Below are 20,115 nucleotides of genomic sequence, written 5' to 3'. Positions count from 1 at the left end.
GGGTGTGGTTGGCCGGGCCCCTTTGGCACCGTTCACCTCCACCTCCTGGAAGAACCTGCTCATTCGGGTTCTGGTCAGGTGCGCTCTGTGCACCACTTTGAACTACATGAGGCTGAGCCATGCACAGGAGGTGATGGAGTTGGCCCTGCTCAATGCTTTGCTCGTCCAGTGGCGTTTGAGCTCTGTCCAGTAGCTTTCCATAGATTTTCCCACAGAGTCCTCCTTTTTTACTGTCTGTATTTACCAGGTCCTCTAGTAGTGTAGTCTCTGGAGCCCGGGGTACTCTACTGTCTCTTTGTGGAGGAAGTGCTTTATTTACAGGTGTCTCATTTCCTGTCCTGCCAGCAGTTCCCACGCCTCTGTCAGTTCGTCCAGTGTCGCCAGTCTGTGCCCTACGTAAAGTTCCTAACTGTCAGTGTTCCCCCGTCCCGGCTCCATTTCCTAAAGGTAGTGTCTAGCCTGGCTAGGGGGAATTTGTGGTTGCCGCACATGGGGGCCATGGGGGGGATCCTAGTCAGCCTGAAGTGCTGTCGTAATTGGGCCCACGGTTTCAGTGTAGCCTCTACCACTGGATTTGCCAAAGTGGATGGGAGTGCTACTGTAGCCAAGGCCCGGAGGGCCATTCCCTTGCAGGAGGCCTCCTCCATCTGCACCCACTCTGAGTTGGTTTTGTTTACCCATCCCCTCACTCCGCTGTTGCTGCCCAGTGGTAGTACTGCAGGTTAGGTAATGCCAGGCCACCTTCGATTTTCCTCCTTTGCAGTGTTGGTTTGGGAACTCTTGGATTCTTACCTCCCCACACAAATACCATGATTAAGCTGTCTACGCTTTGGAAGAAGGTCTTGGGGATAAAGATCGGTATGGATCTAAACAGGAAGAGGAACCTCGGCCGCATGTTCATTTTGATCGTCTGCACTCTCCCCGCCAGAGAGAGTGGGAGTGCACCGCACCTCTGTAGGTCCCCTTTAGCTTCCTCCACCAGGCTGGTCAGGTTCCACTTGTGGAACTGTGTCCAGTCTCTGGCTATTTGGATCCCCAGGTATCGGAATCTATTTTGGGCTGTTTTGAATGGGAGTCCCTCCAGTTCTGTCCCTCCCCCGTTTCACTGGGAATGCTCACGTTTGCACAGGTTGAGTTTGTAACCCGAGCAGGTTCCGAACTCTTTCAGGATTTGCATGATTGCCTTCAGTCCTTCCTTTGAAACATACAGGAGCAGGTCATCCACATAGAGAGAGACTCTGTGCTCTCTGTCTCCTCTCTGGATGCCCTTCCAGCTTTTTGCGTCCCACAGGGCTATCACCAGTTCAATTGCTAGTGCGAACAAGAACGGGGACAACAGACATCCCTGCCTTGTGCCTCTTTGTAGGTGGAAGTATTCAGAGCTGGTGGTGTTAGTTTGAACGCACGTTTCGGGGGCATTGTATAGGAGTCTCACCCAGGCCCTGAATCCCACTCCTAGCCCAAACCGTTCCAGTACCTTGAGGAGGTAGTTCCATTCGACTCTGCCGAAGGCCTTTTCTGTATCCAGGGAGATGATCACCTCTGGTGTTCTCTTCCCGGGAGGGAGTCATTATTACGTTCAGCAGCCGCCTGATGTTCGCTGTGAGCTGCCTACCCTTGACAAAGCCCGTTTTGTCCTCCACGACCACCCCTGGAACTCAGCTTTCCAGCCTTTTGTCCAAGACCTTTGAGGGTATTTCCGCGTCTACATTTAGCAGCGAAATGGGCCTTTATGAACCACATTCCGTTGGATCTTTATCTTTTTTGGTTATCAGTGAGATTGTGGTCTGCGCTAGCATAGGAGGCAAAGTACACCTTGCCAGCGAGTCCGTGAACATGTCCCTTAAGTTTGGGGTTAGGGCTGGTGCAAATTTTTAATAGAAGTATGCCAGGAACCAGTCGGGTCCTGCATGGAGCTGATGCTCTCCATGGTTTCTCCCAGATCTCCCAGGGCAGTACGGAAGCAAAGTGGTTAGCACAGTTGCTCCACAGCTCCGGGGTCCCAGGTTTGATTCCTGTCTTGGGTCACTGTCTGTATGGAGTCTGCACGTTCTCCCCGTGTGTGCGTGGGTTTCCTTCGGTTGCTCAGGTTTCCTCCCACAGTCCAAAGATGTATGGGTTAGGTGGATTGGCTATGCTAAATGTCCTTAGTGTCCAAAAAAGATTAGGTGGGGTTACGGGGATAGGCTGGAGGTGTGGGGATAGGGTGGAGGTGTGGGCTTAGATGGGGTGCTCTTTCCATGGGACGGTGCAGAGTCGATGGGCTGAATGGCCTCCTTCTGCACTGTAAATTTGATGATTCTGCGATCTATTGGGGCTTCCAGGAACCCCCCCCCCCCCCCCCGTCTGTCTTCCCCCACAACTGGGAGTTCCAGTCCGTCAAGGAACTGTTTCATCCCTGCGTCCCGGTCGGTGGGCTCGGAGGTGCATAGCCCTCGGTAGAAATTCTCGAATGCCCGATTGACCTTCTTTGGTTCTGTTACCAGTCTTCCTCTGCTATTCTTTACTGCGTTATTTCCCTCAAGGCTGCCTGCTTTCTCAGCTGGTGAGCCAGTAGGCGGCCAGCCTTGTCCTCCAATTTATAGTAGGTCCCTGTATCTGGCAGAGTTGGTGCACTGCTTTCCTGGTGGATAGCAGGTTAAAGTCTATTTGTAGCTTTTTCCTCTCCGCCAGCAGCTCTTCGGTCAGGGCCTCGGAGTGCTTTCTGTCGACCTCCAAAATGGAGTCGACCAGCCACTGCCTGGCCGCCCTCTCTTCCCTATCTCTGCATGCCTTGTAGGTTATGATCTCTCCTCTAATCACGGCCTTCAGTGCCTCCCAGAATGTGGAGGGTGAGACCTCTCCGTTCTGGTTGTTACTAATGTAATCGCCTATGGCCGCGATGTTTTCTGGCAGAAGGCCTTGTAGGCCACGCGGTCCATGTCCAACCTCCATGTGGGGCGTTGGGCACGGCCTGTCTCCAACCTCACATCCATGTAATGTGGAGCGTGGTCGGAGATGACGATTGCGGAATATTCCGCTCCTATGATTCCCTACTTCAAAGAAGTCGATGCGGGTGTACACCCTGTGCACTTGCGAAAAGAACAAGAACTCCATTTCTCCCGGGTGTAGGAAGCTCCATGGGTCCACGGCCCCCATCTGCTCCACAAATGTTCCTAATTCCTTAGCCATGCCAGTCTTTTTCCCCGTTCTGGGGTCTGATCGGTCGGTCAATATGTCCTGCATGCAGTCAAAGTTGCCCCCCATTATCAGTCAGTGTGTGTCGATGTTGGGGATTTCCGCCATGGTCTTTTTTATAAATTCTGTGTTGTCCCAATTGGGAGCATACACATTTGCCAGTACGACTGGTGCCCCTTCCAGGCCACCACTGACCATGACATACCGTCCCCCTGAGTCCGTAACCGTCTTGGTCTCCGTAAATCCTGTCCTCTTGCTGATCAATATGGCAATTCCCTAGTCCTCGTCTTTACTTAAGGAGGTGGCTCTGGAAATAATGGATGCATTGGTGGTCATCTTGCGGGATTCTATAGCCACTGTCCCTGCAGATTGGAGGGTAGCTCACGTCACTCCGATATTCAAAAAGGGAAGTAGAGAGAAAGCAGGGAATTATAGACCAGTAAGCCTAACATCGGTAGTGGGGACAATGCTTGAATCCATTATCAAGGACTTTATAGCGGAACATTTCGGAAGCAGTTGCAGGATCAGAGTCAGCATGGATTTATGAAGGGAAAATCATGCTTGACCCATCTGTTGGAATTCTTTGAAGAGGTAACCAGTACAGTCGACAAGGCGGAGCCAGTCGATGTGGGATATTTGGACTTTCAGAAGGCGTTTGACAAAGTCCCGCATAAGAGATTCTGGTGCAAAATTAAAGCGCATGGGATTGGGGGAAATGTACTGAGGTGGATAGAAAACTGGTTGGCAGAGAGGAAAAGAAGAGTAGGGACTAATGGCTCCTTTTCAAATTGGCAGGCAGTAACCAGTGGGGTACCACAGGGGTCGGTGCTGGGACCCCAGCTATTCGCAATATATATTAATGATTTGGATAAGGGAACAAAATTGTTATAACCTGCCTGCTTACCATTGGCTGGGGACTAATGACAATCCCACAATCCTGTGGGAGTATGAGCTTCCCCAATGAGGGGGGCGGAGAAACCATTAGTAAACTCCAAGTATAAATAAAGCTGGCCAGTTTGGAACCAGCAGGAAGGAGTGTGCAGCAAGGGAAGTTGCTGCTGCTGTTATATATATATATGTTATTGTAAATAAATGTTATTACTTTGTATCCTTAAAACTCGTGCTAGATTCTTCGTGGCCCTCACAAAAAAAATGTAACATCTCAAAGTTTGCAGATGATACCAAGTTAGGTGGAAGGGTGAATTGTGACGAGGATGTAGGGATCCTACAGCAAGATCTGGACAGGTTGGGCAAGTGGGCAAACCAATGGCAGATGCAGTGTAATTTGGATAAGTGTGAGGTTATTCATTTTGGAAGCAAAAACAGGAAGGCAGATTACTACCTGAATGGTTGTAAATTGGGAGAGGGGAGTGTGCAGCAGGACCTGGGTGTCCTTGTGCACCATTCGCTGAAGGTAAGCATGTAGGTGCAGCAGGCGGCAAATAAGGCTTATGGTATGTTGGCCTTCATTGCAAGAGGTTTCGAGTATAGAAGCAGGGATGTGTTGCTGCAATTGTACAGTGCCTTGGTGAGGCCACACCTGGAGTATTGTGTGCAGTTTTGGTCTCTTTCACTGAGGAAGGATGTTCTTGGTCTCGACGGAGTGCAGCGAAGGTTTACCAGACTGATTCCAGGGATGGCGGGACTGTCATATGAGGAGAGATTGATTAGGTTGGGATTGTTCTCGCTGGAGTTCAGATGAATGAAGGGGGATCTCATAGAGTCTTATAAAATTCTAACAGGACTAGACAGGTTAGATGCAGGGAAGATGTTACCAATGATAGGTGTGTCCAGAACCAGGGGTCACAGCCTGAGGATTCAGGGTAAACCATTTCGGACAGAGATAAGGAGACATTTCTTCACCCAAAGAGTGGTGAGCCTGTGGAATTCATTACCACAGGAAGTGTTGATGCTAAAACTTTGAATATATTCAAGAGGCGGCTGGATATAGCACTTGGAGAGAATGGGATCAAAGGCTATGGGGAGAAAGCAGGATTAGGCTATTGAGTTGGTTGATCAGTCATGATCGTGATGAATGGCAGAGCAGGCTCAAAAGGGCCAAAATTTGATACTCTCCCTTATTTCCTTAGATATCCGATATCCACGGCCGATTTTCTCTCTTTCTACCGTCCTTCCTTTTTGTTGGTATAAACCTTTGCTGAGCACTATGAAAGATCGCTTGGAAGGTTCTCCACTGTTCCTCAACTGTTTCATCATAAAGTCTTTGCTCCCAGTCTACCTTAGCTAGTTCTTCTCTCATCCCATTGTAATCTCCTTTGTTTAAGCATAAAACACTAGTGTTTGATTTTACCTTCTCACCCTCCATCTGTATTTTAAATTCCACCATATTGTGATCGCTCCTTCCGAGAGGATCCCTAACTATGAGATCATTAATCAATCCTGTCTCATTACACAGGACCGGATATAGGACCGTCCGGTTTGTACTGGTCCCACCTCCCCCAGAACCGGTTCCAATGCCCCAGGAATTTGAATCTCTCCCTCTTGCACCATCTCTCGAGCCACGCATTAATCCTATCTATCCTGACATTCCTACTCTGACTAGCTTGTGGCACTGGTAGCAATCCTGAGATTACTACCTTTGAGGTCTTACTTTTTAGTTTAACTCCTAACCCCCTGAATTCAGCTTGTAGGACCTCGTCCCATTTTTTACCTATATCGTTGGTGCCTATGTGCACCACAACAGCTGGCTAATGACCCCCCCCCCCCCCCCCCGAATCTCCTGCAGCCGATCCGAGACATCCTTGACCCTTGCACCAGGGAGGCAACATACCATCCTGGAGTGTCGATTGCGTCCGCAGAACATAAGTCCCTTTACTTTCCAGGTAACAATCCTGGTGGCAGTTTTCTGACCCCCCCGGTCTTGCGGGATCAACCATACTTACCTGGTGGACGCGCCCCTGCAGTCTGGGTTTTCCTTTGTTCGGGGGCCGCTCAAAATGGCCGTGGTCGCCGCTCTCACCATGAGATCGGGTCCCTGCGCTCCGGGATTTCCCTTCGTCCAGGGGGCACTCAACATGGCTGCTGACTATTAGTGTACACATCATGAGTGGGCCCCTGCACTCCGGGGTGTACCTTTGCCCAGGGGCCCTCCTGAGTGGCTGATTGCAGCACCATCCTGGTTTCTCACCCTGCTTCATGCTTTCCGAGGGGACATAGCTTTAAATTGAGGGGAGATAGATATAAGACAGATGTCAGAGGTAGGTTCTTTACTCAGAGAGTAGTAAGGGCGTGGAATGCCCTGCCTGCAACAGTAGTGGACTTGTCAACACTAAGGGCATTCAAATGATCATTGGATAGACATATGGACAAGGGAATAGTGTAGATGGGCTTTGGAGTGGTTTCACAGGTCGGCGCAACATCGAGGGCCGAAGGGCCTGTACTGCGCTGTAATGTTCTATGTTCTATGCTGAGGCCTATGTCTGTCTCTCTGCCTAGCCTTTCCTGTCTTTTTGCTCCCTTTCTGTTCTGCGTGTCCGCCCCACCTCCGTCCCCCACCTCCCTATTCCCCCCTCCCTGTCCCTCTTCTCGCTGTCCCCCCCCTTGTGTTCTTCCCCGCCCCATCTGTTCTGTGTCACACACCCCCCCCCCTGCGCTTTTGGCCAGACGCTCCCTCTCCCCTGAGAGGTGCACCGCGGCCTTTCCGTGCTAGCCCTCCACGCTAGTACGGTGGCTTCCCTCCCAGTGTTGGTCTAGCCCTGGCCCCATTTTGCCTACCTATCTACATCCCCTATCTCACCCCCTTTGCCTGCTTTCTCTATTCTCGCTCCCTTTTCCCTGTTTCCCATTTTCAAATTGAAAAAGGAGATGAAAACGAAAACGAGGCATCATAGTCCCATGCAAAAACATAGGCCACATAACAGTCCTTGTTTTCGGTCCGTCCTCCACTCTCATTCCCTTTCTTTCTCTGTCCCTGCTGTCTTCACCGCTGCCGCGTCTGTTCTCCCTCCAGGTTGTTAATTTTTACGAACTCCACCTGGGTGCCGAAGTAATATTCCTACCCCTGGTACGTTACCCAGAGTCTGGCCGGGAATAGCATGCAAAATCGCACCCCTTTGTTGTAGAGCGCCGATTTCGCCCAGCATTTGGGCGATGGTGCCTGTTGGGTCCCTTCCCTCAATCCCCTCTGGCAGACCCACGATGCGGAGGTTTTGCCAGTGGGGCGACGTGCTGCAGATGGAGGAGGGGAAACATGTGGCCATCTCCGAGGAGGAGGAGATGCCAGGCCAGCATGATAGCATAGTGGTTAGCACAATTGCTTCACAGCTCCAAGGTCCCAGGTTCGATTCCCCGCTGGGTCACTGTCTGTGCGGAGTCTGCATGTGCTCCCTGTGTGTGCGTGGGTTTCCTCCGGGTGCTCCGGTTTCCTCCCACAGTCCAAAGATGTGCGGGTTAGGTGGATTGGCCATGTTAAATTGCACTTTGTGTCCAAAAAGGTTAAGTGGGGGTTGCTGGGTTGCGGGGATAGGGTAGATAAGTGGGCTTGAGTGGGTTGCTCTTTGTAAGGGCCGGTGCAAACTCGATGGGCCGAATGGCCTCATTCTGCACTGTAAATTCTATGAGCAGGGGATAGAACATAGAACGATACAGCGCAGTACAGGCCCTTCGGCCCACGATGTTGCACCGACATGGGAAGTCAAAAAACAAAAGCCATCTAACCTACACTATGCCATTATCATCCATATGCTTATCCAATAAACTTTTAAATGCCCTCAATGTTGGCGAGTTCACTACTGTTGCCGGTAGGGCATTCCACGGCCTCACCACTCTTTGCGTAAAGAACCTTCCTCTGACCTCTGTCCTATATCTACTACCCCTCAGTTTAAAGCTATGTCCCCTCGTGCCAGCCATTTCCATCCACGGGAGAAGGCTCTCACTGTCCACCCTATCTAACTCCCTGATCATTTTGTATGCCTCTATTAAGTCTCCTCTTAACCTTCTTCTCTCCAACGAAAACAACCTCAAGTCCATCAGCCTTTCCTCATAAGATTTTCCCTCCATACCAGGCAACATCCTGGTAAATCCCCTCTGCACCCGCTCCAAAGCCTCCACGTCCTTCCTATAATGCGGTGACCAGAACTGTACGCAATACCCCAAATGCGGCCGTACCAGAGTTTTGTACAGCTGCAACATGACCTCCTGACTCCGGAACTCAATCCCTCTACCAATAAAGGCCAACACTCCATAGGCCTTCTTCACAACCCTATCAACCTGTGTGGCAACTTTCAGGGATCTATGTACATGGACACCTAGATCCCTCTGCTCATCCACACTTCCAAGAACTTTACCATTAGCCAAATATTCCGCATTCCTGTTATTCCTTCCAAAGTGAATCACCTCACACTTCTCTACCTTAAACTCCATTTGCCACCTCTCAGCCCAGCTCTGCAGCTTATCTATGTCCCTCTGTAACCTGCTACATCCTTCCTCACTGTCGACAACACCACCGACTTTAGTGTCGTCTGCAAATTTACTCACCCACCCTTCTGCGCCCTCCTCTAGGTCATTGATAAAAATGACAAACAGCAACCGCCCCAGAACAGATCTTCTTCTTCTGACTTAGCTGTTATCTGCATTGTGAACAATGGGGCCTTCATGTTGCTATGGTGCCTGCTTCGCACTTAATCTGATTACTGGTACAGCTCATTTCTTAATGTCAAACTGCCTTTGAAAATATCTTAGTGAAAATGTTGTTTTTATCTCCAATTAGTTTATGCATGTGTCAGGCTTTTTGTGCCTCTGTTGAAGCTACGTGTCTTGTCATGACCTGAGGTTATGGGTGCTGAAATTCTCATTTTAAATGGTTATTTAAAACTGGGGCTTAATATTTATGCTTAAACAGCTATCTTTTACCTATACTAGTTGTATTAGAAATACCTGGCTACAGTCAGCCCTTTGATAAATCGAAAGATTAAGTGAGATATATCAGAATAAGATGAAAGACATCATTAATGCGATAGGATAGGTAAAAGCGCAAAGAATAACTCATTCATATTGTCATTGCAGTTTTAAACAATAGAATGGACACTTCACATTACAGCAGACATTTCAAAATAATTATTATAATTAAGAAATTAATCAAATTTGATCTTACTGATTCAGTATTAATAAATTATACAATATGTTAATAATACAGTCAAATAGTTGATTGATCAGTAACATTTCAATAATAGTATTTCAGCTCAAATTCATCAATTGGGGGTAGGGTTAGTTTGAATCATTCTGATAGTTGATCCCCTGATAAAACAGAGAGAGAGAAAGCTGTTGATGGCTATAGTGAAGGGAGAGAATTCTCACTTTCACTAATTGGGACGATACCCTGGCAGAATAGAGTGGCTTTCAATGGGGTTAAAATTGGGTGGATTTTACAATGAGCAGGCGATCCACTTGATCAAGGTAAACATTGATCCCACCTGTCAAGTGCCAAGCTTTTTCAGGTATGCTGCCTAGGTACGTGAGAAGTGGGTATATGAGATTGTAGGAGATTCTGGAGTGCAATCAGAGTTTTTCCACCGGGCTTGGTAAACGTATCATGAATCAAGTTATACTCAAACTCGTTGAATCTAAATGTTCGCAATGAATCTCTTCTCTAGGTTTCAGTGACCCTTATTGTTTGCTGGGCGTGGTGATTACTGAAGGACAGCAAGAGGAAGAGGCCAACAGAGCAGACAGTCCCCTGCCCAGGAGGCGACAGAAAGCTGTAGTGAAAGATTCAATCCCTCAGGATCAAATTCAAAGAACAGAAGTTAAGAAGCAGACCCTGAACCCCGTTTGGAATGAAACTTTTCTCTTGTGAGTATCAATATTGCCACATTAAGTCACTGCAGGCTGACCCAGTCTATCTCCCATGGTATTGTACTTGGGAGGTTGGAGATGATGCTCACTCTCTCATGTGGTTGGTTTTCTCTCACCTCTAATGCTGGCTCCTCATTTTTTCCACTTCTATCCTTATTGGTTTTTATTCTGTCTTTTTTTCATTTCTTTCAGGTAGGAGTTGGTGGATGGTGTGGTATCTTTGTTCAGTATTCCTAATGCCAGCCCATTCTTGTGTCAGCAGGCTTTTTGACTATGTAAAGCATTGTAGCTGCACTTGACCCTGTCCCTCACACACTCCAACTTCCTGGCTGTGTCATCGCACTGCAATGGAAAGCTGGAACACTGGCTGATTTCCCCCTCTCTGACTTTAAGGCAGTTTCCCCTTCTACCCTGTCCACCCTGTCTAAACCACCCCTCCCTAACATCAGCTAGCCCAGCACAAGCTCAGATAGCGTCAGACCTGGATGGACCCGAGGGAGTTTGGCAAAGTCAGTCAGAAGGTGCTCCTAATCATTGCTTCACCATGAGACAGACAAAATTAATGGAATTGATCAGTTTGAGAGGCTGTGGGAAGGATTCAGAGTATGACAAGAAAATAACTCCAGGCTCTGCTTAACTGAGACAAGACAGGGGATGAGTTAACTTTATTACAAAAAGACAAACTGTATATGACCATGACAGTACACTATTTGCTGTAAACCAGCAGTGTGAACCATCATACTGACCATGTTGGCTATATTACTCCCCAGGGATTGATGAGAATGTACCTTCACTGGCCTCAATTCCAAGATAGGTCATTAATAATTACTCTCTTGTTGCAGGAAAGTCGAGGATTACCGTCACACTGAACTGCACATGGACATGTGGTGAGTATTTCGATCCTGGAGCTACTGTGCAAAGAATGTATTGAAGGTACCTTAGCAGAAGAAGGTCCTTAGGGTGAACATGGTTGAAAAATCATGAAGCAACAGAGGAAAGGCCATTTGACCCACTGTATGTTATCCAGATTTTTGCTAATTTTGCTAATCCGGTACAGATTGTGGCACGGTAGCACAGTGGTTAGCACTGTTGCTTCACAGTGTCAGGGACCCAGGTTTGATTCCTGGCTTGGTCACTGTCTACGCAGAGTCTGCACGTTCTTCCCGTGCCTGCGCGGGTTCCCTCCAAGTGCTCCGGTTTCCTCCCACAAGTCCCGGAAGATATGCTTGTTAGGTGAATAGGACATTCTGAATTCTCCCTCAGTGTACCCGATCAGGCACCGTAGTGCGGCGACGAGTGGATTTTCACAGTAACTTCATTGCAGTGTTAATCTAAGCCTACCCGTGACATTAATAAAGATTATTATTATTATTATTATTATTAATAATCCTCATGCTCTCTCCATAGCCCTGCATTAATCCTAAATTAATCCCACTGTCCTGTGCTCTCTCCTTATATTCCTGTCTGCATCTCAAACTAGTCTCTCTTCCCCACTCTCTCCAGAGCCATATATCAATTTCAAACACATAGCCCTGTGTTAAACATGTGGTAAAAACTATTGACAAGGCCTTGATGTGCTGAGTTTGATGATAGGTAGACTATCATCTGTGTATAACATGAGTAGTTCGCATGTGTATTATAAGTTATATGTTTTACTGTTGTAGTTCTAGCATCTGACCAGCAGGTGGGACAAGCATGCAGTCCTGGGACCTGGATGCACCATGTGTTCCTTAGAAGGTGTTTGTTAGGAGTTGATAGCAGTCACATATTAGAGTAGCTCTGTAGTATCTTAGTGTAAGTTAGTGTTAGACAATTATTTCCAACTGTGTTCACCTTAAACATTTTAGTTATTTGTTAGTGTAGTGTTAGTAATAAATACCTTTGTTTAGAAAACAAAGTCTAATGTTCTTTGTTCACACAGCAATATTAAGATTCCACATCAGCCCAATCAAAGAACATTACATGGTACCTTGGAGTGGATGTCGAAAGAGAAGAGTTAGGGAAAGTTAGATACGTTGAGAAGACACTAGAGAACAAGAGGGGTGAAATCAAGGATAAAAATGTTAAAATCAAGACGTTATTGGACCTGCTGCTCAAATATTTGAGGCATCTTACCCAAGAGAACCCTCTATTGTCTATTGTAAACCTACCTTCATTGATCAATATATGCATTGGGATTCCTACAGTTCCACGTGTGTAAGATTGTTATCAGCAACCTCATAAATAGGGCTTGAGCCATTTGCTCACTGTGCAAGCTTGATGTAGAAATGAGACACATCAAAGCCTCCTGTGAGATAATGGCTACCCCGATCAGATCATCGCCCGCCTTATGTTATGCAAACTTATGAATGTGTTGAAGGCCTCCACCTTCAGACCTGAAAAGTGCTTAGTCTATCTTGGATTGGGGAAGGTGTCTCAGACAAGTACTAACAGGATGTTGCCATCAAGCCTATCTACCTATCACCAACCCCTATTCCTTTATCCCTGTCCTTTATTGGCTCCCGTTGAATGTTAAAATATTGAACCATGGGTGGGATTCTCTGATCCTGAGGCTAAGTGTTGACCCCATCGTAAACGCCGTCGCGTTTCTTGACGGTGTCAACATGCCCACAGGAAGAGCAATTCTGACCCTACAGGGGACCAGCACAGCACTGGAGCGACCCACGCCGCTCCAGCTGCCGATGCCAGTGTCAAATGGGCGCCGTGGGCCTGCGCAAGCGCAGTGGGACTGGCGCCAATGCGCGCATGGACAGTGGCTCCCTTTTCCACGCTGGTCCCGACGCAACATGGCGTAGGGCTACAGGGGCCGGCGCGGAGCCAAAGAGGCCCCCAGCCCGAGAGGCCGGCCCACAGATCGGTAGGCCCCGATCGTGGGCCAGGCCACAGCGGAGGCCCCCACCGGGGTCAGACCCGCTCCACCCCTACCAGGCCGCCCCTGGATGCATGCACACCGAGGTCCTGCCGGGTAAGACCACACCACACGTGGATGGCGACGTCGGGACTTGGATTTGTTGTGCGGCCGCTCGGCCTATTCCGGGCGGAGAATCGGCGGGCGCCAATGGCGCCGATTCTCCGCTCTCCGGCCCGGCATGGGCTGAGAGAATCCTGCCTCATGGGGCGGGATTCTCCCCTAACCGGCGGGGCGGGACGTACCGGCGCCGAGGAGTGGCATGAACCACTCCGGCGTCGGGCCGCCCAGAAGCTGCGGAATCCTCCGCACCTTCAGGGGCTAGGCCGGCGGCGGCGGGATTGGCGCCATGACAACCAATGCCGAAGGGCCTCCGCTGGCCAGCGCGAGTTGGCGCATGCACGGGAGCGCCAGCATGTACTGGCGTCATCCCAGCGCATGCGCAGGGGGTTCTTCTCCACGCCAGCCATGGCGGACCGTTACAGCGGCCAGCGCGGAGGCAAAGTGTGCTCCCATGGCACAGGCGCACCTGCGGATCAGTGGGCCCCGATCGCGGGCCAGGCCACCGTGCCCCCCCCCCCCCCCCCCGAGGACTCCGCATGTCGCCCGCAGAGCCAGGTCCCGCCGGTACGGACCTGGTGTATTCTACGCCGGCGGGATGGGAAAAGAGGGATACGGACCCAGGAAGTGTAGAAGATTGTAGTTTAGTCGGGCAGCATGGTCGGCACAGGCTTGGAGGGCCGAAGGGCCTGTTCCTGTGCTGTACTTTTCTTTGTTCTTTGTTCTTTGTTGTTGGGACCGGCCGAAAACGGGCAGCCGCTCGACCCATCGCGGGGCGCTGCCAACGGCCCCGACCGGTGCAACGCGATTCCTGCCCCTTCGATAAACCGCCGCCTGAGAATCCGGCAGCCGGAGTCGGGGCGGGATTCACGCCGCCCTTGGTGATTCTCCGGCCCGGCGGGGGGGGTTGGAGAATCCCGCCCCATGCGTTTCAACATTTCCATGCCCTCGTCTCTCTTTTTAACTTTCTCCAATCTCTCAATCACTTATGTTCTCATCATTTCTCCAAATCTGATCTCATGTACATCCCTGATTTTCCTTGCTATCCCAGCTCTGGAATTCCCTTCCTGAACCATCTGCTTCTCATCTCTTCCTTAAGATGCTCAAATAAACCTTTTGCTCACCATTCTTAATATTTCATCTTTGCCATATTCTTCATTTATGAATCTGTGAGGGGCCTTAGGATAATCTCCTACATTAAAGATGCTATTTCAATGTAATTTGTTTTTGTAATTTCAATGTTGAATGCCTCCAGAAAGATTATTTTACCTGCGTAAATGCTCTTTGTCATAAGGGACCTGGATGTTGATGATCCTGTGAAACTCCGACTTGGTGAGATCCATGGAATTGTTGGGCTGAAGAGGTGAGTGTATAACTCACTGTTTTATGGTGTTTTGCGAGTTGTGGGGTTTTGAGAAACTTGCGGTATAGTGACAGTTACTAATTAATGCTGCATAGAACATCCAGCTCTGAAAAGTGTGTTATTTTAGCTTTACAGTTAAAGTGAGCATGTAAAACAAGGAGAACGACATTGATCATCAACTCATGAGAGTAGAGTTGGCTCGGCACTGAACAAAGTTCGGGCCTTAAGAACGCCAGTTTTCTTAAACATCAGGGGCTAATGATAAGACCATAAGACATAGGAGCAGAATTAGACCACTCAACCCAACAGGTTTGCTCCGCCATTCAATCATGGCTGATATTTTTCTCATCCCCATTTTCCTGCCTTCTCCCCATAACTCTTGATCCCCTTATTAATCAAGAACCTATCTATCTCTGTCTTAAAGACACTCAGTGATTTAGCCTCTACAGCCTTCTGCGCCAAAGCTTTCCACAGATTCACCACTCTCTGGCTGCCGAAATTCCTCCTTATCTCTGTTTTAAAAGGTCGTCCCTTTAGTCTGAGATTGTGTCCTCTGCTTATACTTTTTCCCACAAGTGGAAACATCCTCTCCACGTCCACTCTATCCAGGCCTCGCATTATTGTATAAGTTTGAATAAGATCCCCCCTCATCCTTCTAAACTCCAACTAGTACAGACCCAGAGTCCTCAACCGTTCCTCATACAACAAGCTCTTCATGCCAGGGATCATTCTTGTGAACCTCCTCTGGACCCTTTCCAAGGCAAGAACATCCTTCCTTAGATACGGGGCCCCAAACTGCTCACAATACTCCAAATGGGGTCTGACCAGAACCTTATACAGCCTCAGAAGTACATCCCTGGTCTTGTATTCTAGCCTTCTCGACATGAATGCTAACATTGCATTTGCCTTCCTAACTACCGACTGAACCTGAACATTAACCGTAAGAGAATCGTGAACAAGGACTCCCAAGTCGCTTTGTGCCTCTGATTTCCTAAGCATCTTCCCATTTAGAAAATAGTCTATGCCTCCATTCCTCCTTCCAAAGTGCATAACCTCACATTTTTCCACATTGTATTCCATCTGCCACTTCTTTGCCCACCCTCCTAGCCTGTCCAAATCTTTCTGCAGCCCCCTTGCTTCCTCAATATGGAAGGTCTAATGCAGGTAGGGAATATACAGCGAAGGTAGAACCCTCAAGACTATTGAAAGTCAGAGAGACCTAGGTGTACAGGTCCACAGGTCACTGAAAGGGGCAACACAGGTGGAGAAGGTAGTCAGGAAGGCATACGGCATGCTTGCCTTCATTGGCCGGGGCATTGAGTATAAGAATTGGCAAGTCATGTTGCAGCTGTATAGAACCTTAGTTAGGCCACACTTGGATTCTAGTGTTCAATTCTGGTCGCCACACTACCAGAAGGATGTGGAGGCTTTAGAGAGGGTGCAGAAGAGATTTACTAGGATGTTGCCTGGTATGGTGGACATTAGCTATGAGAAGTGGTTGAATAAACTCTGTTTGTTCTCACTGAAACGACGGAGGTTGAGGGGCGACCTGATAGAGGTCTACAGAATTATGAGGAGCATAGACAGAGTGGATAGTCAGAGGCTTTTTCCCAGGGTAGAGGGGTCAATTACTAGGGGGCATAGGTTTAAGGTGCGAGGGGCAAGGTTTAGAGTAGATGTACGAGGCAAGTTTTTTACACAGAGGGTAGTGGGTGCCTGGAACTCGCTGCTGGAGGAGGTGGTGGAAGCAGGGACGATAGTGACATTTAAGGGGCATCTTGGCAAATACATGAATAGGATGGGAATAGAGGGATACGGACCCAGGAAGTGTAGAAGATTGTAGTTTAGTCGGGCAGCATGGTCGGCACGGGCTTGGAGGGCCGAAGGGCCTGTTCCTGTGCTGTACTTTTCTTTGTTCTTTGTTCTAATACTACCTGTCCCTCTACAGATCTTTGTATCATCTACAAACTTAGCAACAGTGCCTTCAGTTCCTTCTTCCAAGTCATTGATGTATATTGTGAAAAGTTGTGGTCCCAGCACCGACCCCTGAGGCACACCACTAGTCACCGGCTGCCGTCCTGAAAAAGACCCCTTTATCCCCACTCTTTGCCTTTTGCCAGTCAGCCAATCCTCTATCCATGCCAGGATCTTGCCCTTTAACACCATGGGCTCTTTTAAACCGACTTCGGCAAACTTACCCACCAACATTGTGGGATCCACTGGCTTCCCCAGGGATGCTGCAGCGAGGCGCGTTCTGCACTGGTCAACACAAATGTGGAACAGGCGGAACGGCACCTGGATGTCTCCCAGGCTATTGGAGACTCCTGAGTGGTAAGGGTCAGTGCAGGGTGGCCCCCTGGCCCTCCCCTGGAACTTGGGCACCTTGGCTGCCCAGCTGGCACCTTGGCACTGCCACCCTGCCCGGATGGCACAGCCAAGCCAGCAGGAGCACTGCCTGGGTGCCAGGGTGGCAGTGCAAGGGTGTCCAAGTGCCAGGGTGGCATTGCCATGGTTTAGGGGGCGAGGGTGGCCTTGCCCATAAAATGAGGATGGGGGGGAGAGTGCAAGGCAGGTAAGTAGTGGTTCTGGGAAGTTGGGGGGGGGGTGATGGGTGGGGATCCTGGAAGGGAGGGGATGCTGTAAGGGGGCTTGGGGGGGGGGGATTGAAGAGGGGGGACCCTCAGGGACCCCATAGCAGGGTATTCTCACTTGGGGGGGGGGGGGCAGGGTGTCATGTTCTGTAGACTGGCTGAAGTGAATGATGATCTACAGAACATCTAATTTAAATAATTTATTATGGAACAACTGCATGATAAAGATAACTAAGATAAATAAAATAATAAGCTACTAACACTAACTATTGTAGAGCTACTGCAAAATACGTCTGTCCTCCAACATGTCTCACCCCCAAATCCCCAAGCCACAGAGTCACATGGTGGGTTTACACTGCCACCTAGTGGTTGGAGGTCATGCATATCATTATGTACAGACTTGCTTTATGCACATCATCACAGTGTGGTTGCTCTCAGCATTGCAGGCACCGAGAAAGCCCCGCTATATATGCCCAAAACAGGACTCTTTTTCTTGTGTGTTAAATCGCTCCCATTATCTTTATTGAGGTACTTTACAGCCTTCTGAACTAAACATTGAGCACAATAATTTCAGACTGTAAACTCTGTCCTTCATTTTGTTCCATTTTCTTGACCTGTTTCTTTGGTTTGCTTTTAGGCAGCAGCTCATCAGCACACCTTTTGTTTCTTTACTTGCCCTACCTCCATCCCTTTGCTCCTAAGAATAAATTTTTCTGTCACGCAATTTCTCCTGTCCTCCACCCTATCAAAGACGTTCCTTTTGTCCTTATTCAATCCACCTGTTGCTCAAAACATATTACAGATCAGCGTTTCCCAGTTCTAGTGAAAAATCGCAGATTTGAAATGTGTAAACCCGGTTTTTCTATCTCTATGAAGATGCTGCCAAACCTGATTAGTTTTTACCAGAATTTTCTGTTTTGATTGCAGTCCAACATGCCTCACTCACCCATCTCTAACCCATCATTCTCTCAGCACAAATCCAACACTCACTTTGCTTTAGCAGTATCCAATCTGACGTTGTTTGGTGTCTAATTGGTTCTTGCTGCAAGGTACCAACTGTGATTCATGTTACAGGGTTTTCAAAGATGTGAAGAAGGCTGCTCGAAAGAATGAACAGGATGATTTTCTGGGAAATGTAATAATTAAACTTCAGGTGAGACAATATGGGAGGGTTTTAACTGCAACCGGTTGTCAAGCAGTGGGAAAAGGGCAAAGCATCAGGCCTATCTCCTTCCGAGGGTCTCAATCTGATTATACCTCATGGGCTAACTTACTGCCTCCCCTCCCCCGATCGCTGCCTCTCTGACTGGAAATCTAGTGACTGGTGTCAGGAGCAAGAAGATTTCGGGGAAACAAAGACTTTCCTTATGTGTCCCAGAGATTTAACCTGTTATGATGGCTTCTTCAGCCTTCAGAGCAGCTCCCAGTTGAGGGAGACGATAGGCTAGGGGTCCCGATCAGACCATGGTTAATAGGCAATTGGAGGCAATTTCCAAACTTGGGCGTGATCTTTCCAAAAGGGAATAAAGTTCCCGAGCGAGTGCGTTTAGTTGTGTATTTCCCAGCACTTGCAGTGCCAAGAAACACACGGCTATTCAGCGGGGCCGCAAATTCCTCGTTTAGGCCCCTTATTCAACAGAGGGCTCCGCTTGCCAGAACTCCGCATTCTAGTGAGAGATTGGGACGCGATTTTTAAATGGCTCCCCGGTCTCTGAGGCCCACAAAAAAACCCCGGCCTCCCCCAACCCAAACTCAACATGGCGGCCTAATCTCTGAGTTCAATTCCCCAGTGATTAAAAAAAATTCTAGGGGCAAGATTCTGTCGCCGTGTCTGCCCGGCGACCAGAGAATTCCGCCCACGGCTCGCCCGTGGCGTTTTTGCGGCGGGAGGGATGGGAGAATCCAGCTCTAAGTGGGGGACTAACCAGTGAGAAACTTCCCAGGGCCCAAAAAAGTGACCGTTAGCCGACGCTGAAATCGCGAAATGTGATCGGGCAGAGTATAGCCTCCGATGCCGAAATCGAGGTAGATGACGGTTTCATGCCAAATCGGGATTCCCTGGCCCACTAAAAACGACGCTCGCTGTGCAGCCTCAAGGTACAGTAGGCATATCATTAGCTGGCCTGATGACTGATTCTTCGTGGGCCTCAACGATTCAGCGCCTTGGATGGACCGATTTCCCGACAGCGTGTTTCTAATGTGCTTTTAAAAATCGTGAACCTGGCTGCGGCGGCAAAGAGAGGAGGTAGGAAATGGCGTGGGGTGACTGCGGGTTGCCGACTCGGACACCGGCCGTACTGGCTGTAACGGGGAGGCGGGGGCGCCCTGCCAGGGTTGGGGGAGGGGAGGGGAAGGTGGGGGACAGGCAGAGCAGCTGGGGAGCACCTCAATAGGTCAGGGGCAGTGCCCAGGCACAGACCGCCATTACGGCGGTGATCTTGCTGGCCACCCACCCCGGCCCCTGGGCGCTCCCAGTGACAACCCCCCCCCCCCGACCACCCCACCCAACCTGCAGCCACTCACAGGGGGACCACCGAGGGCCACCGACGACAGCCCCCAGTGAGGGCAGTGCCAGCCAAGGATGCCCCTGGTAGCAGGGACAGGCGCGAGGACCGGGGGCACTGACAGGGCCAGGGTGCGGGGGTGTGGGGGGGGAACATACGTGGTTAGGGCCCATGGTGCCAACCGGAGCCACCGTGGAGGTCCATGGTACCTGGTTGGTGTATGCGTCATGATAACATGTTTGCCTTTCATCCCTGCAGAAAATTATGGCTTTTGGGCATCAATCTACGATGTTGCGTGGCGATGGGTGCTGCCCTGCATGAAGCCCTGTGGCAGCATGAGCGGGGGCAGCACAGAGAGGAGGCGGAGGCTGCAGCAGAGGGGTTGGTGGGTGCGGCTCAGGCTGGATGGCCGGCTGCCCAACAGGCCGAGGAGGGGGAGGAGGAGGAGGTGTCAAGGAGACGTCAGATGAGGCCCCGCATGTACCGCAACCGTATATCGTTTGAGGACCTTCCGGACCGGGCATGCAGAAGGAGACTGCGGTTGAGCAGGGAGACAGTCAGTCACATCTGCCAGATGATGGTACACCTGGCACCTCATGGGAATGGGGTAGGACACCCGCTCCCGGTGGCTGTCAAGGTGACGGTCGTGCTGAATTTTTACACGACAAGGGCCGTCGCATGGGGACCTGTCCGGCATCT

The 20,115-nt window shown here is 49.7% G+C and overlaps 1 protein-coding gene across 1 annotated transcript in view; it reads left to right on the top strand.

Annotated features, from left to right (window-relative positions):
- unc13d (unc-13 homolog D (C. elegans)) overlaps positions 1-20,115 on the top strand; it is a 653,595-nt gene that overhangs the window by 114,526 nt on the left and 518,954 nt on the right. The window contains exons 6-9 of the mRNA XM_072481965.1: positions 9,789-9,987; positions 10,833-10,877; positions 14,253-14,321; positions 17,987-18,065. Of these exons, the coding sequence (XP_072338066.1) occupies positions 9,789-9,987; positions 10,833-10,877; positions 14,253-14,321; positions 17,987-18,065 (392 nt within the window). The remainder of the gene's footprint in view (positions 1-9,788; positions 9,988-10,832; positions 10,878-14,252; positions 14,322-17,986; positions 18,066-20,115) is intronic.

Source organism: Scyliorhinus torazame, chromosome 18 (assembly GCF_047496885.1).
Source record: "Scyliorhinus torazame isolate Kashiwa2021f chromosome 18, sScyTor2.1, whole genome shotgun sequence".
Taxonomy (NCBI): Eukaryota; Metazoa; Chordata; class Chondrichthyes; order Carcharhiniformes; family Scyliorhinidae; genus Scyliorhinus; species Scyliorhinus torazame.
This window is presented reverse-complemented; position numbering and strand designations above follow the sequence as displayed.